Raw genomic sequence first — 15,915 nt, 5'->3', positions numbered from 1 at the left:
GGTGGCCAACCTTTTATAAGTTGTCTTTATTTCCTATAAAATAATAGTAATTAAAGTAATCTTTACCCTAAATTGTACACAGCACCAAAATCACCTAGACATTATTTACTTACTGGGTGGGTTAGCTTTATTTCTGTATTGAATGCACTAAATGAAGCCCCACCAATGTGTTGGAAATTGTGCCCTAGGGGCCAATCATTGTGTTATGAACATTGTTGATTTATGAATTTATTAATTGTGTTATCATATTATTTGCATGTTTACTGTGATGACTATCATTGATAACTCATGGTTTATCCTAAATGTCCTGGTCGGTCATCTATGTGGGAGCAGAGATGAAATAAGACCAGTATGACTTTGAAGATATATAGAGATATAAATCAAAGTCATAGGCACACGTAAGAGTACAAGGTGTTGGACCGACCCGCCATGAGAGAGCTGCATGGGTTAAGTCATAAGCTTCTCTCATATACAAACCATGTCACTGTGCCCTTTGACCTGAGATCATCATGGATTCCTACATAAGAAACGTTCAGCTTTGACCTAGTCAAAAGTCACTTTTGACCGAGTGATTATAAAGACTGTGTTCAGGCTTAGTGGTTTTTCATGCGGAGGAATGTGAATGGTCAAGAAGGAATTTGTCCCTCACATTGATAGAGAGATATTACTGGGCCCTTCGATGAGTGAGTCTGAGAAATGTATGGCCATACTATAATGGAAAGGTAGTTCCATTTCTATACTCAGACTACTCAGGGATCGAGAAAGTAACGGTCATGAATAGGAGGATGACGTTATCCATGCCTCATCCATGACCAAAATGTCATGTGACAAAAAGGACATGATATGGTTGTATGAAAGGTTACATCATTCAACGATCCTCATATGATTTGGGTAGTCATGATGTCTTGCTAGAGACTGCTTACAACTTGTGAGTCATTATAGTTAATGGCCCACTGCCAACTTCATATGGGCCTACAGGGTCGCACACAAAATAGCCCAACACGAGTTATGATGTCCAGATTCATTGAATCTAAAGATATGTCCAGATTCAATGAATAATATAGGGTGGACATGTGTATATATATAAATTCGTATATATATATACACATTATATAAATATAAGAGATATTAATTGTTAGATTTAATTTATACGGATAAATTAGATCTATATAAATTAATTCCGTCATATCTTTATTTTGAATTAAATAAATAGGTGAATTAAATCTGTGAGACGGATTTAATATAAACCATATTTATTTAATTGTTCTCTTATCTGATTAGGCAATATTTGATATTGCATTAATTTCGAAATTAATTTAGGATTAATTTTGAAATTAAATATCATTCATAATATCTATAGCATCCTATATATTTGAGATTAGGAGCTAGGGTTTTGGGTGTGAGAGGGCGAAAGCTTGCAGATAAGAGACGGCCAAAAATAGAGAGAGGAGGACGGATTCTTTGAAAAACCCTAGACGGACAAAGAGGCGCTAGCACGTCGTTCGTGACGAGAGAGCTGTTCGTGTGGATACTGGTAGAGGAAGCCGACCGGAGTTGTCAACTTCGAGCGACAAAGGAGGCGAGCAGAGGCATCCTGAACGGCGGAATCACCGAGCCACCAAGAAATCGAACATCGAAGGTAATGCTTCTTACTACTTGACTTAAACACGATCGGTAGATCCGGGCAAGGGATTGAAATTTTTAAATTTATTTTCCGTTGCGCATTTTTCAATTCCCTTCACAATGCTGGTAACACCATGTAGTAAGCCTCTGTCACTACTCTTTTCTGATTTCACTCTTACCTTCACTTTTTGCTCATCCTAATAGATAATAGCATTCTTATTTTTTGAAGCCTTTTCTTTTCCCAAAGGAAAGTATTGTAAGCAATAAATCTGCATATCAAGTAAATGATAACTTAGCTATGTGCTGACAATCACAACATATAGAGAGGCCACTGACAACATACACACCAAACTCTCACAACCTACACAGGATCCAATCACGACCTACATTTGTGGCATTCACAACATGCACAGAACCCAATCATAACCCACACCTAACCAAATGACAGCATGTACAGCATACAGTCACAACCTGTATAACATCCAATCACGACCTACATTTATGGCATTCACAGCATGCATAGAAGCCAATCACAACCCACACTTAACCGAATGACAATATGCACAGTATATACTCACAACCTACCCAGCATCCAATCACACTAGCCAATTACAACCTATACATAAGTGACTGGCAAATCGACAGAGGCCAATGACATGCACAACAGCTAATTACAACATATACATAAGCAAGTGACAGACCAACAGAGGCTACTGACAACATACATAGCAGGCAATTACAATATATACATCAGCAAGTGACAAACCAACAAAGGCCAATGACAACCCATACACTGTTCAATAACAACCTCCACACCAACTAATCACAACATACACATAACCCAATCACAACCCACACTCAATCGAATGACAGCATGCACAACATACACTCACAACCTACCTAGCATCCAATCACAACCTACATTTGGCGCATTAACAACATGCACAAAAGCCAATCACAACCCACACTTAACCGAATGATAGCATGCACTCACAACCTACCTAGCATCCAATCACATCAGCCAATTACAACCTATACATAGGTGATTGGCAAACCAACAGAGGCCAATGACATGCACAACAACTAATTACAACATATACATAAGCAAGTGAGAGACCAATAAAGGCCATTGATAACATGCATAGCAGGCAGTTACAACATATACATCAGCAAGTGACAAATCCACAGAGGCCAACAACAACCCATACACTGTTCAATAACAACCTTCACACCAACCAATCACAACATACACATAACCCAATCACAATCTACACTCAACCAAATGACAGCATGCACGGCATACACAACCTACACAGTAGCCAATCACAACCTACATTTGTGCCACTAACAGCAGCCAATTACAACCTATACATAAGTGACTGACAAAACAATAGAGGCCAATGACATGCACAGCAGCTAATTACAACATATACATAAGCAAGTAATAGACCAACAGAGGCCACTAACAACATGCACAGCAGGCAATTACAGCATATGCATCAGCAAGTGACAAACCCACAAAGGCCAATAACAACCTTCACACGATCCAATCACAACATACACATAAGCATTTGACAACGTCCATACCATCGAATAACAACATATAGAGTAGTCAATAACAACATACAGAGCCACCAATTACAACATACATGGCACCCATTGATAACAGCACATCGCACAATGACAATACAACTAACTTCAAAGTAAGTGAATTATACCCACACTTACCATTAAAAAGTACAGGCAACCTCTCACATTTTTTGTCCCATTAGCTTTTCCTTTTTTTTTCCTTTCTTGAACTCTGTAATTGAGTTGCAAAATTCTTTGAAAATGAAGCTGCTCCAATCATGCTGTCCTAAACTATCATCGGTCGCCGTCATGACCTTTAATACTTTATCACTGACCAATACACTAGAGCTAGGACACAAGAGGACTCCTAATGCATACATAACAAAAAAGAATTCAAACTTTTCATCCTCTTTGCCTTCAATCAACCATCTTCCTATTATTTTATATGGCACTTTCTCGTAGTCACTCCTTAATTCCTTAAATGTTTCATCTTCATTCTCCACATTCATTTTAATTTCTTCCCCCTTAAATGGTAGGCTCATCAATTGATCAACATCTCCAGGCCCCAGTTGATGCGTCTTCCCTCGAATTGAAATTCTCTTACTTACAGGGTCAAACACATGGATCAATTCACCATAAAAATCTCTATAAATTTATGAGCAGCATATTTCAACCAATTTATCAAAACCAATTCTTTCAGCCTTTCCATCTTATCTTCACTTTTCTTTAAGTGCTTGCAAACTTCCATAAATTGTCCTAGAGCACATTGTATGTGGAAAGGAACAATATAATTCTTCCCTTTTGGTGGGACTCTCATTTCTTTAGCCCTTTAACTATATTGTTCTCTCTCCTCTTCTGTTAACTTCCTCTAAGCCTTTTTCACAGAGTTACTGCCCTCTTCAAAACACTTAAACTTCTTCTTGTTCTTCTCATAAAATTCCTCAGTAAATAGTATGCATCCCAAGAAGTTCCTATGCCTTTGTCCATCTTTGCTCTTACTCTTTTTAGCCATTTTGTTCAACTACAAAAAGGAAAATAAATACTGTCATGACATTATAAGTTTCTAACCGCTTGTCACTATCTTAGCCAATTACGATGTTCATATTAGAGTAGAGAAGTTCACCCTTCACTTTCTTAATATATAAACTGAATGTTATCCAAAATATATATATATATATATATATAAGGCGTTGAAACTTCATTACAAGGAACCCAAAAAGAATAATTTCTACAATAAAGCCAAAAATTGCCATCCATCAACACTTGAATACTGACAGCCAGATACAGAAGCAAAAATTAGAAAGCATAGGCAAAAAATCGTGGTTGCTAGATCTAACATTCTCACCTTGTGGCATTCTTACATCGCCGAAGCGGGCTTTTCAAGAAGGTTGGTCACCTATGCCGGTGGGTTTAGGCAATGTTATCGCAGTGAAGATAATGGAGACGCACCTGGTTGTGCTCGCCTGCAGTACTTCCCTTTGTCGACAGGTTGATGTAATCACTACGGGAGATGAAAAAATGAGAATGATTAAAACAGATTTCCATGCAATTATTCAGACGACAGAGAAGAAATTGAGAGTTGAACGAGGACTCACCCAGAGAGAACCAACAAACAGTTGACAGTTATCCAAATGAGAAACAGAGCATGGGCCAAGGGTTTGACGCTGACAAAAATTTAGACTCTAATTAATTGGGAGGGGGGTAACTCGGTCATTTCACAAATTCAATTATTTGCTCTAAGGTCCCTAAGGATTTAGGAAGAATTTAGGGATTTCTAGGGACCTTATCTGAATTAATTCTGTTCTGTGGGACCTGTGTGTAATTTTCCCTAAAATAAATAGCCGTTTGATGAATTTAACTGTAGTAACATTTTAGAGCCATTTTGCATCATCATAGGTATTTTTACACTTATAATTTGTTATGGTATCTGGTGCTCTTTTTCACAATAATAATGGGTATATTTGCTTTCACCTTTTTGATTTTATCTAGTATTTTCTCTTTTAAAAATTATGAAAAGAATTTCAAAAATAAAGGGAAAAAATTCATATTTATATTATTTAATACTATTTCATATTCATACTATTTGCCCTCCCAACACTTTTCTAAACAAAATGCTATTTCATATTCATATTATTTTGAAAAAATAAATAAAAAATCATTCATATTCAAATTACTTTTAATTATCTGTGACATAAGTATATTATATATATTATTAGTATTGTTTAATTGATTATTATGTTATAATTTTAACCCTCCAGTAAAATCGATCTAACGTTTGAATTGTGATCTATTAGCTTATTTGATTCAAATGTTTGGTCCAACTTTTAAAATATGGTTTTGAACTAAAATACAATCTTACTCTTTAATTGATCATGTTAATTTTGAAATTCATAAAAATAGAAACATGACAAACAAAATGAATTAAATAACTAGAACAAAGTCCATTTGTTAATTATTACGAATGATACTAAAGTTATTAAAATATAGGGTTAATGTCCAAAAATACATCAATTTTTTTTTCCAATGAGCACCTAACATCATATATTTTTTAGAGGTCCAAAAAATACCCATGACTGTTGAAAATGAGGGAAAAAATAATACTGCCATGTGAGTTAGTCTAACCACCATTAGTTAGCCTACACAACTACCATGTGTATTGTGTTACAATGTGAAAGTACCAAAATATCCAACTCAAGGGGCAAACTAGGGGAGAATTACCAAGAGGACTCAAGGAAAAAAAATTTAATTATCAAAAAGTCCTAATAACAAATGATCGGCTTGAATTTGCTATCATTTCTTACTCTAAAACTTGTCATTACTTATTCTTCACTTGTCAATGAAACAATCACTCTAGATAAAATCCTTTTTTGGATCTGATTGTAATTCTCCTTTAAAAAAAAAATCCCTCTCACTCTAGATTCATCCTTTGCTCCAGAAATTCAGCTACAATCCATCAATAATGAAACAACAATCTATCAACCAAATATTTATCAACCACAAAAAAGCAATCTATCAACTAGAAATTACACTACCAGAAAAAATATTAATCTTACTAAAATCAAAGTTAGAAACAATAATCAAATATTTTGCTTTCTGCAGTGTAGTCTTATTGCCATTACCACAATGCCATGTTCATCACAGCATTTTAAATCCTTACACCTTAACTGAACCCCAACTATCCCTATCCATCAAATAATGTAATATTCCATATTGACATTCAAAATTAGAGTTATCCTTCATATAACTATATACTACCTACCTCTGCTTTTCATTTTAAGACCTCAATGATAGTAATACACAACTTCACAGGCTGAGGGAAGAAGAGAGTAAGGAGATGAAGTATGGGGGATGCGATGCCAAGACGGTGGCCAGCAATGAGATCTAAGAGGAGAAGAGGGAGGTTGTGGCGTGGGGTGTGGCATGAGGGTAGGGAGGCAAGAATGGGTCACAAGCTGCAGATAGGGTAGGTTAGGAATTTTCATTTTTAGAAAATATTAAATTAATATTAGTAGGCATACGTGGATTATCTTTTATTTTTATTTTTTCCCCTTCATTGCCACCTAAGACATTATTATGGCCACCAATGTTTTGAAAATCAGACCGGACGTTGAACTGGAAAAAACAACGGGTCATGGTTCAAATGTTGGATCGGTTAGACCGGTGGTCAGACCGGTAACATAATAATTAAATAAAAACAATATTATATACATGTAAAATAATATAAATATAAAAAATAAATACTTATAATAGGAAATAATTCTTATAGATTTTTTTTTGGCTAAAAATCCTTTTAGAGTCAAAGTAGAAAATACTTATGGATATTCTTAAAAACTAAAAATGAAAAATAAAACATTCTTTATTAATGTGTACGGTATTTAGAGCAAAAGGTTTGCTTTTCTTTGCACATTTTCGATGCTCTCTAGTCTCCAGATGCTTCTTTTATCTCTCGCCATCGTCATTTTCAAACGCATTCCAGAAGCTTCCTCTATTGCCATTCCAGATTCAAATTGCTCCAAGATCTTAAATCGGCCACTGCACTCGATTTGCACAGCCATCTCTCTATCATCATCTTCAATTCATCTCATTCTCTTTGTCCTCTTCTACCTCTTTTACATTTGTGTTCTTGTCTTATTGTTATTGGAGAAGAAAGGTAAATCGACTATTTTTTCAGATTTGTTAGTTTTCAACTTGATTTATTATCTTTTCCTGGTTAGCTGTTGTCATTCTCTTATACTCCCCGCTTTTATTTTTCTCATTTGCATCCTTTCTCTTCCTCCTTGTTCTGATCCTAAACAAAAGAAGAAAATTTCACCCGCCTGATTTTTGCAAAACCGTTCCAAGTACCGAACGGTTCAATCCGAGCAAACCATTCAGACGGTTTAAACCTATAAACTGAGCTGCAATGTTGAACGAGTAGTGCTTAGACCGGTCCGACCATCTGGTTTTTAAAACCTTGATGGCCACACAGGTTGCCATATCAACATTTTCAGTTAGAAATTCTTCTCTAACAGTCAATGTTTTAAAAGCCGGATCGGACATTGAGCCGGAAAGATCAACGGGTCATGGTTCAACCGGTTGGATCAGTCAAATCGGTGGTCGGACCAGCAACCTAATAATTAAATAAAAATAATATTATATATAAATAATACATGTATAAAAAATAAAATGCTACATAAATTTCTAAAAATAAATCCAAACAAATAAAATAAACATAGGATATTGGCAAGCATAATTAATTGAGGAAAAAAAACTAGTCTTCCCTTTAGTTCTCGCTCTCTTTCAATCTTTTTTTGTATTGTTGTCCTTATTTTAAAAGTAAAATAACGAAAAAGTTGATACCTTTAAATTTCAGAACTTATAATAAAAGATAATAATTTAATATATATATATATATTTATAATCACATATTTGCAATGGTGAAAAGACTTGTCAGTTGTCCCACATTTTACTAGAAGGCAGTACCCCGCTCCTCTCTCCATGACCATAAGAAAGCTCCTCTCTCCATGACCATCAGAAAGCTACCTTGAGAGTTGAGCCTTGAGCCTTATCTCACCCTCCCTTGCGACTCTATTTTCTCTTTCTACTGGTGCACTCGACTCGGCAAGACTGCAACCTTTTTTGTTTAACAGGGTTGCAACATTCAGAACACAATAGAAGAAGGGGGAAAAGTGATCAATAGGCTTTATTCTTGTATTTGTTTTTGTTCTTCATTTTCCTTCCTCGTCTTCTTCATTATCTCTGACAATTTCTTCTTTCTTCTTCTGCATCTTTATTTTTGCTGCTGTGATCACACTATAGGCTCATGAAGGAGGATGGATATGAGGTCAATGGTAAGGACTGCAAATGGAAGAAAAGATGGAATAATGGAGAGAATGAATCAAAATGGGAGTCTCTCGGGTAGGGGAAGAAGTTTCTTTGAGGTTCATCAGGCCGTTCATTTTTCATAAAATCGCTCCGGTTTCTGGTTTTAATCCGGCTTCTGGCTTAACTGCCAGCTTAGGGCAGTTCAAAACGGTCCAAATGCTCAGACGGTCCAATTACCTAGAATGAGCCTCTGATTTCTCCGAGTAACGGTTGAACCGGTTTGACCGTCTGGTTTGGTTCGGCTCTTTAAACATTGCTAACAGTCAACGTAAGAAAAACTAAAGGCAATGTCATTTCCGCTCTCATTTTCAATGTTCATGAGTATGTTTACGCTTCCAAAAAAACATTTTTGCATATTGATATAAATATTTCAATGCTTAAATTAAAGGGATCGTCAGTGGGCATTGATAAGTCTCATTATTTGCACATATTTCTAGCCCTAAACTCATGCTTTTGCCATTTATATTTGCATACTTTGGGTATAATTAGCTTTCATTGTGCATAAGAGTTGGTGAAAGGAATTGTGAGGTTTTATAGGTGTTTTTGCATGTTTTTATATGATTTTTTATGTGTGTACTTTTGATCCCTATTTTGGTGTGAATTTCAGGGAGTCTAACTTGCATTTTTCGCCATTCTGTCTGAGGCGCCATGGTGGATATGGGAAAGAGCCGCGGCGAATTTCTAAAGGCACTCTCGGTCACAGGCGCCGCAGCGAATGATAAGAGGCGCCACGGCGGATCAAAGTTTACATGGAGCTCAAGATCACTAATTGAAACGACACCATACAGGCTAGGCGCCGCGGCGGATGGACAGAGGCGCCCGGCGAATGACGGAAAACTTCAGATTTAAATACAGAGTCGCGCGCTAAAACGAGAACGGAGGAGATTCAGTTCTTTATTCTCTCCAGTCGTCGATTTTCTTGTTCTCTCCGCCTTCTCTCAATTCTCTCTTCCATTTTCGTCCAAATCCATCATTTTCCACCGATCATCTATGAATCTTTCATTGATTCTTGCTGTTTCTGCTCCAATTCAGAGTATGAGTAGCTGAATTTCCAAGTTCTCCTAGCAATGAAGCTGACCTGAGTTCATAGAGCTGAACAGGGAGTCGTTTCAGATCTAGTTTCTACTTTCTATTCTAAGATTCATTTGTTTCAGTTGAACATTTGTGATTAGAATGAAGGTTGAGTGATTAGATTTATGTTTCTTGGAAGTTAGATCTGATTGAACATTCAGATGCGAGTTGTGTCCTTAATTCAGTTGAATAGAGGATTCTCTGTTGATTTGTAGATCTAATTCGTTTTTACTTGGACTGTTGTTCTGTAATTCTGAATTTTGATTGAATGAATTGATGATTCACAGTTGTGATCATCCTTAGAGAATTGCAACTTGCTTCTCAAGTGTTTTTGTCAATTGATTTTCCTTCTCTACAAAGCAAGACAATGAATCTAGTAAGATAGTTGTTTTTTATATGTGTTTAGAGAGATTTGAACAATAGCTGAATCTATCCATTTAATTGGCTTTGAGAGACTCCAAATTATAAGATTGAACAAGGAAGGTTGGATAAATTGCTAGGAGAACTACTATCTCTTATCTGAATCTCTTTTGCATTTTACCTTTCATTGGATTTGTTTCTTGTTTCAACTTCTCTTTTTTAAAACTCAAGCTTTCACCTTGATAATTTGATAATTAAAGTAAATTGTTAAGAATTGAATTACAACTTAAGGCTCCTTAGGAAGAATGACCTAGGTATTGCCTCACTTGCCGCATTTCCCTCGTAAAATTTTGATCACCTAACAACAAGGTTTATCAGGCATGCAGAGAATTTACTTTGTCCAGAGCAATTTAGTATTTGTCTGTTTATATGTCCATTATTTATCCTTCTAAGCAATCAGACTTTTTAATATCCTTTTCAATAAATATTAGTTCTTGTAAGCTTTTCTCTCTAACGTTTCCTTTTTCTTTCAGTACTGAAGAAATCAAGGACTCAAGTACAGGGGGCAAAAAGAAAAGCAAAAATCAAAGTTAATTTACACGTTTGTAAGCCTCATCTTTGAGTATAAAATTTTGCACACAGCGATGCATGCAATCCTCAAGCTGCGAGGACACCTTTTAGGAATAAAACTTGTAAGATTCTAAAATAAATCCGTTCCAGAAAAAGTGCTTACTCTTCGTAATAAAAATATGTCGCCATACTCCTAGTGAACTTCCCTAAAAACTTTTACTACTTCACATATTCACGTATTTATTTACTCATTAGAGTGGTGCGTAGTGCCTAAACAAGAGAAAACTAGTGCCCCAGGAGAAGAAGTCATAGGAAATAGTTTGTCTTTGTTCAAAATAAGACAATGAGATCCCACTCATCCAGTTCTTTGTGCTTGAGATTCACACTCCTCATCATTCAATCCTGGGGTTAGGTCATCTTCAGCCCTATCCCGATCAGTCACTTCCCTGGTTGTGGCGACTTCAGCTCGGCGATACATATGACCATGAAGAAGATATCCGGCCTACATACGAAAACATTGTAGAGCTTTTTAGGCCCTGTCGAAAATCTACTAAATGAATCAATGAGCAAGACATGATATGATAATAGAGGAGGCGATTTTTACCAAATTTTCCCATCAAATAATGACGAATGGATCTTTACAAGTCATAATTAAATGAATGGATCTGTCAAATGTGTCCTTCCATGTAGTGTTCCTACCCCCGAAAAAAAAAAAAACAACAACAACAAAAATGCCCAGGATGGCAAACACCTATGGAAATTTTAGGCTATGTGCAACAACATTACAATACAATCACGACGTCATTGAAACAAATCATCAATGTGAAATGGAAGTGAATAATTATGTAAATTTATCTTAGCAGAACAAATGAATCAAGAAAATTTTGAAGTATCGGGAAACTAAATGATAAGGTGCTTCACCAAGATGCTACTTAAACTTACCTTCAGAACCGCAATAATTGTGCCTGGAGGCTGGGAACTAACTGGAAATTGGATGATGGCATTATGCCTATCTGGATTATAGGGCTCCTTCTTAGAGTTAAACTTCTCCAAACCAATTTGTTCAAATGCCTGGAAGCAAAAGCAGTTTAGGCTTGAGCACTTTCACTATAACCGGAAGCACAAAATTTATCACACAATGGTGGAGAACGGTAGTTGCAAAAATCTCTTCATGGGCCAATAATTTGATTTCAACAAGCACTTTATGGATCTAGGAATTGTAATGCTATAACACAAAGGTTATCTAATCTTCCATATGACACGAACAAAAGTTTATGTACAATATCATGATTATTGAGAGCATGTAGTGCATTTGTCCGCGAATAATCAAACTTGGAAAGAAAAATCAAAACAACATAATAACGATCAATAGATCAAAACATCAAGGTCTTGAATCACAAAATTCATTAATGTCTGACAATGTTTTTGAGTCTAAGCTTTACCCTAAAATATGTAAATCAAATCCTTTATTCCACCAAAAGCAAACATCATATAGCGATTCATCAATAACTCTTCCTTTCTGATGTTAACATTTTCTCATCAGCCATATCCAAAGAGCATGAGAAGATAGGATTGGGTTGCTCTCTTTTCATGTTCCTCGTATGGTTAGTGAATACTAAATCATTCTACATTAATTGTCTAAAGATGGGTCAGGTGATCTTCAGCGAAGGCCTTTGCAAAACCAATTAAAGCAATTGTTGCCTTATTTATAAGTAATGCCAGGGCATGAGCTACAGCTACATATAGCACAGCCACAGTAAAGCCATATGAAAGTCGCAAGCCTAAACATCTGACAGTGTTAGGAACAGCAGCATTCATAAACTACATCAAGCTATCATTAATTAATAAGTATAGACTATATCATCCTTGTACTCAGAACCACACAGACGCAACAAGTGGTAGAGTATTTCACCTCATCAAGTTGTTTCTCAGTCATTTCAACAGCTTCTAGAAGTTTTTTCAGGATGGGTAGAGCGTCATTGGACTTCTTAAATGCATCAATATTTGAAAACTTGTCCTTTGCAACCAAAGAAGCCCTTCCCAAATCATCTGCCACATCTACCAAGACTTTTGCAAAATTCTGCAGACAACGGTCAGGTGAATTCGCATTCAGAACCAAATAACTGAATCAAAGAAAACTTTCAATATGAGCAAACAGAATAGCTTTTCTTCGTCAAATGCCTAGAAGTTGGGAACTAACTTGAAGTTCAAGTATGGCACCATCTCTATCTGGACCACAAGGCTCACGTTCAGGATCAAATTCATCACATTTTTTAATCACCTGTAAGCAAAACATTATAGGCTTATGATTGTACCTCTCAATAAAGGAAGCATATTACTCTCAATCATTAGATAAAGTAAAACAAAAGGCCCATTTGGTCACATGCATCAAGAGATAATGTAATGCAAAAGCTTTTACATTACCACACTAAGAGCAGTTGATTGTGTTTTTATGTGGTCATCAGCTTTACATTATAAAAGCCTGATCACCTCTAATTGAGTAACCCCCCATTTAAATCCAACTTTGGGATAAAAATTACGACATCAATGTAATTCTTGTTAAAAAGAACTGAAGTGTCCATCCCTATTCTCCTTCATCCTCCACACCATCCACCCACAATCACCACCTTTGCCATCATCAGCCACCATCTACAGCCACCAGCCGCTGTTTGGTGCTGTTGGCCACCATCTGCTACTACTGGCCATTACCCACCATTGCTAGCCACCATATCTACTACCGCCACCCATTGAGGGGCATTTCACCTTTTTGTTTAATTTAAAAAGAAAAAATAATTGGTTCACATGTCTACCAAACCAAGGTAGGTGATAGTCATCATATTTCATTAAATTCTTTTTTTTTTTTTTTGGTCAAAATATTTCACTAAATTCATTCACATCAATTTCCTTGCAAGTGACCAAACAGGACACTAGGTTGCAACAATTTCTTCAAAGGCTACTGACCTAAATTTCTTTATTAGTTGCTATCAACTTAAACTTGATACTCATTTAGAGGATCTAGCAATTTCTTGAAGTGTAATTCTACAAGAGAATTGGATAAATTAGTCCTACCTTACGTATGACAAATATCAATGTTTGAATGCTAGATCATAGTTATAAATGGCATGTAGAGCGCTCACAGAGCAAGGGGATTCAAAATACTACAGCACGTAGTGCATAATATTGATAGAGCTTATGAAGATGTAGCACGCATCTAAAAAAACAAGAAATCCAAAATATTCTACCTCAGCAATTTGCTTCTCAGCCTCTACAAGACATCCATGAAGTGTTTTCAGGAGTTGAACAGCTCCATCTAATCCTTTAGAAGCATCAATACTTGAAAACTTGTCATTTCCAACAAATGATGTCCTTCTCAAATTATCCGCCACATCTAGCAAACCCTCTGCAAAATTCTGTAGCATATTTGGAACCACTAAGCACAGAGTTGAAGAAGCAATATTTTAGAGGAAGGTAACAAGAAGTTAAGAGTATGGACCTTCACAACAAACTCTCTTCCGTCCCTGGAGAAATCCATTTCGCTTCCTAAGCCTGAATCAGAAAAAGTAGTCCATTTAGTACCTCGCCTCTTTTATTTAAGAGATTGAGACAGAGTCCAAAATATAACCAGATCTGGTCTGTTCTGCAGCTTCAGCCTGCCCAGAACTTTCAGTCCCAACACTAGCCTTTTCTTCTTCACTTGCTTTTGTTGAGTCAGCGCTTGTGAACGAGCCAATATCTCCATGTTCCTTTCCATCGGGTTTAGGTGAGGTTGAAAAAAATAAAGCTCTTGGAGTTGAGGATGCATTTATTGTCAGATGCAACAAGTTGACTGGAACTGGAATCAGCTGGAATATCAGAAAGCATGTGCGGCACTTAATGAGAATTCGGTAATTGAAAGTTATTTACTACATAAATAATGTTTCAGGAAGATTTGGATCTGGAAGAATAGGACTCCAATAATTATATACTGCATTTGTATACAATCACTAACGGCAGAGAAAGTAAATAAGTAACAATTTGTTCAGCAACAATTTGTTGCATTCAACTATGAGAAGTGATATCGATGTGTCAAATTGTCTTCAGCAATACTGCTTCTTTCTCAACAAGATAAATAATAGATTTTTATAACAATCTGACTAAGTCAAAAGTGAAATATAGTCATGTCGAAATGTAAAGAAGAGATATAAATTAAAATGTAAAATATGAACTATTTGTATACTGTTACATTTTAATAATGTCCTGACAAGAAGGGGCAGACAAAACTGGAAGCAGAAAAATGAAGATGCCTATCAACATCTATTTTGCCATGCACTAACACTTGCAAGTCTGCTTCTGATCATTTGTGAATTTAAATTCAATGCGAACAGAAATGAATGAGATGTAAAAATGAGCAATCAGTCGTTACTGTACCGGCTAAACGTAATCCAAAATTGGCACCAAAATAGCTTAGCATGCACTGAAATCTGAATTTGAATTGAAAATAGACGATCATATTTTGTGTAAATGTCAAAACCCCAGTAAAACCCTTCTGGAAAAAACTGCGAGCAATTACATTTTTTCACTGAATTCTAGCAGCATACTTCACTGGGAGATTAAAGAAGAAGAGAATAAAGATCGCCAACAAGCGCTCTGACTCGATTAAAGAGCAGCAAGACAGATTTTACAGTAATCCTAAACCCTAAGAAAACCTTCAAAAACAAAAGGTACAATGATCAGCATTTCCACTGATCTGGGAACGTACATTGTCGGTAGATAAAAGACCCTGGGAAGGAAGATGTTGCGGCGACTGAGATGCAGGGAGAAGCCTGTAGCTCCGGCAAACATTCCTGGAGACTCGGGACAAAACCCTACAGACAAACATGGCAACAGAACTACAGAAGACTAGCAGTGGATAGAAAGGCCAAACGTGAAGACCTGAAAATGAGAATCACAGAATCACAATACGGAATTGCAAAATCGCCGTGACTTGGGAATGAGCAAAGTCCGCAAGGCCAAAAGCTAGAAGTAGAACGAGAAGTGTACTCGTCTAATTGTTTTCGGGCTCTAATAACAACAGTAATAATAACACTAATATCAACAACAATAATTAAAAAAAGAGAAAATGACAAATCAAGAAGGTGGAATATATGATATTCCGATTTGAAAAATTAAAAAATGTAATGACAGCGAGGGAAGTCTTTCTCAAATTAGAATTTTGAAATTCAATAAAATAACAAAAATACCATTTGTATTTTCTTTTTTTTAAAAAAAAAAACTCAACCACTCACCGGTGGCCGTCAGCCCCTACTAGCAACTAGCTGCCAGTGTCGGGCAGCTGTTGCTGGCCACCGATGTGGTGGTGGCCGATGGAGTTTTTTTGTG

General features: G+C 36.3%; 1 protein-coding gene across 1 annotated transcript; it reads right to left on the bottom strand.

Annotated features, from left to right (window-relative positions):
• Positions 1 to 10,561: 10,561 nt before the first annotated feature.
• Positions 10,562 to 15,562, bottom strand: LOC114756864 (grpE protein homolog 2, mitochondrial). Its single transcript, XM_028945800.1, has 8 exons — positions 15,296 to 15,562; positions 14,180 to 14,399; positions 14,051 to 14,103; positions 13,800 to 13,967; positions 12,758 to 12,838; positions 12,470 to 12,637; positions 11,500 to 11,628; positions 10,562 to 11,059 (listed from the first exon to the last, which is right to left on the bottom strand). The coding sequence occupies exons 1-8, from the start codon at positions 15,413 to 15,415 to the stop codon at positions 10,913 to 10,915; spliced, it is 1,086 nt and encodes a 361-aa protein (XP_028801633.1). The 5' UTR covers positions 15,416 to 15,562; the 3' UTR covers positions 10,562 to 10,912.
• Between the last annotated feature and the right edge of the window lie 353 nt (positions 15,563 to 15,915).

Source organism: Neltuma alba, unplaced genomic scaffold (genome assembly GCF_004799145.2).
Source record: "Neltuma alba isolate B1F8T4 unplaced genomic scaffold, ASM479914v2 tig00010517_pilon, whole genome shotgun sequence".
NCBI classification, from domain to species: domain Eukaryota; kingdom Viridiplantae; phylum Streptophyta; class Magnoliopsida; order Fabales; family Fabaceae; genus Neltuma; species Neltuma alba.
This window is presented reverse-complemented; position numbering and strand designations above follow the sequence as displayed.

Bases quoted from the DNA above. Each gene is read 5' to 3' on its own strand.
- LOC114756864 (XM_028945800.1), bottom strand. From the start codon at position 15,415: ATGTTTGTCTGTAGGGTTTTGTCCCGAGTCTCCAGGAATGTTTGCCGG. The intron at 12,839-13,799 runs GTAGAATATTTT...TTTTGCTTACAG, and splicing joins CTGAGAAGCAAATTGCTGAG to GTGATTAAAAAATGTGATGA. The intron at 11,060-11,499 runs GTAAGTTTAAGT...TTTCGTATGTAG, and splicing joins CAATTATTGCGGTTCTGAAG to GCCGGATATCTTCTTCATGG.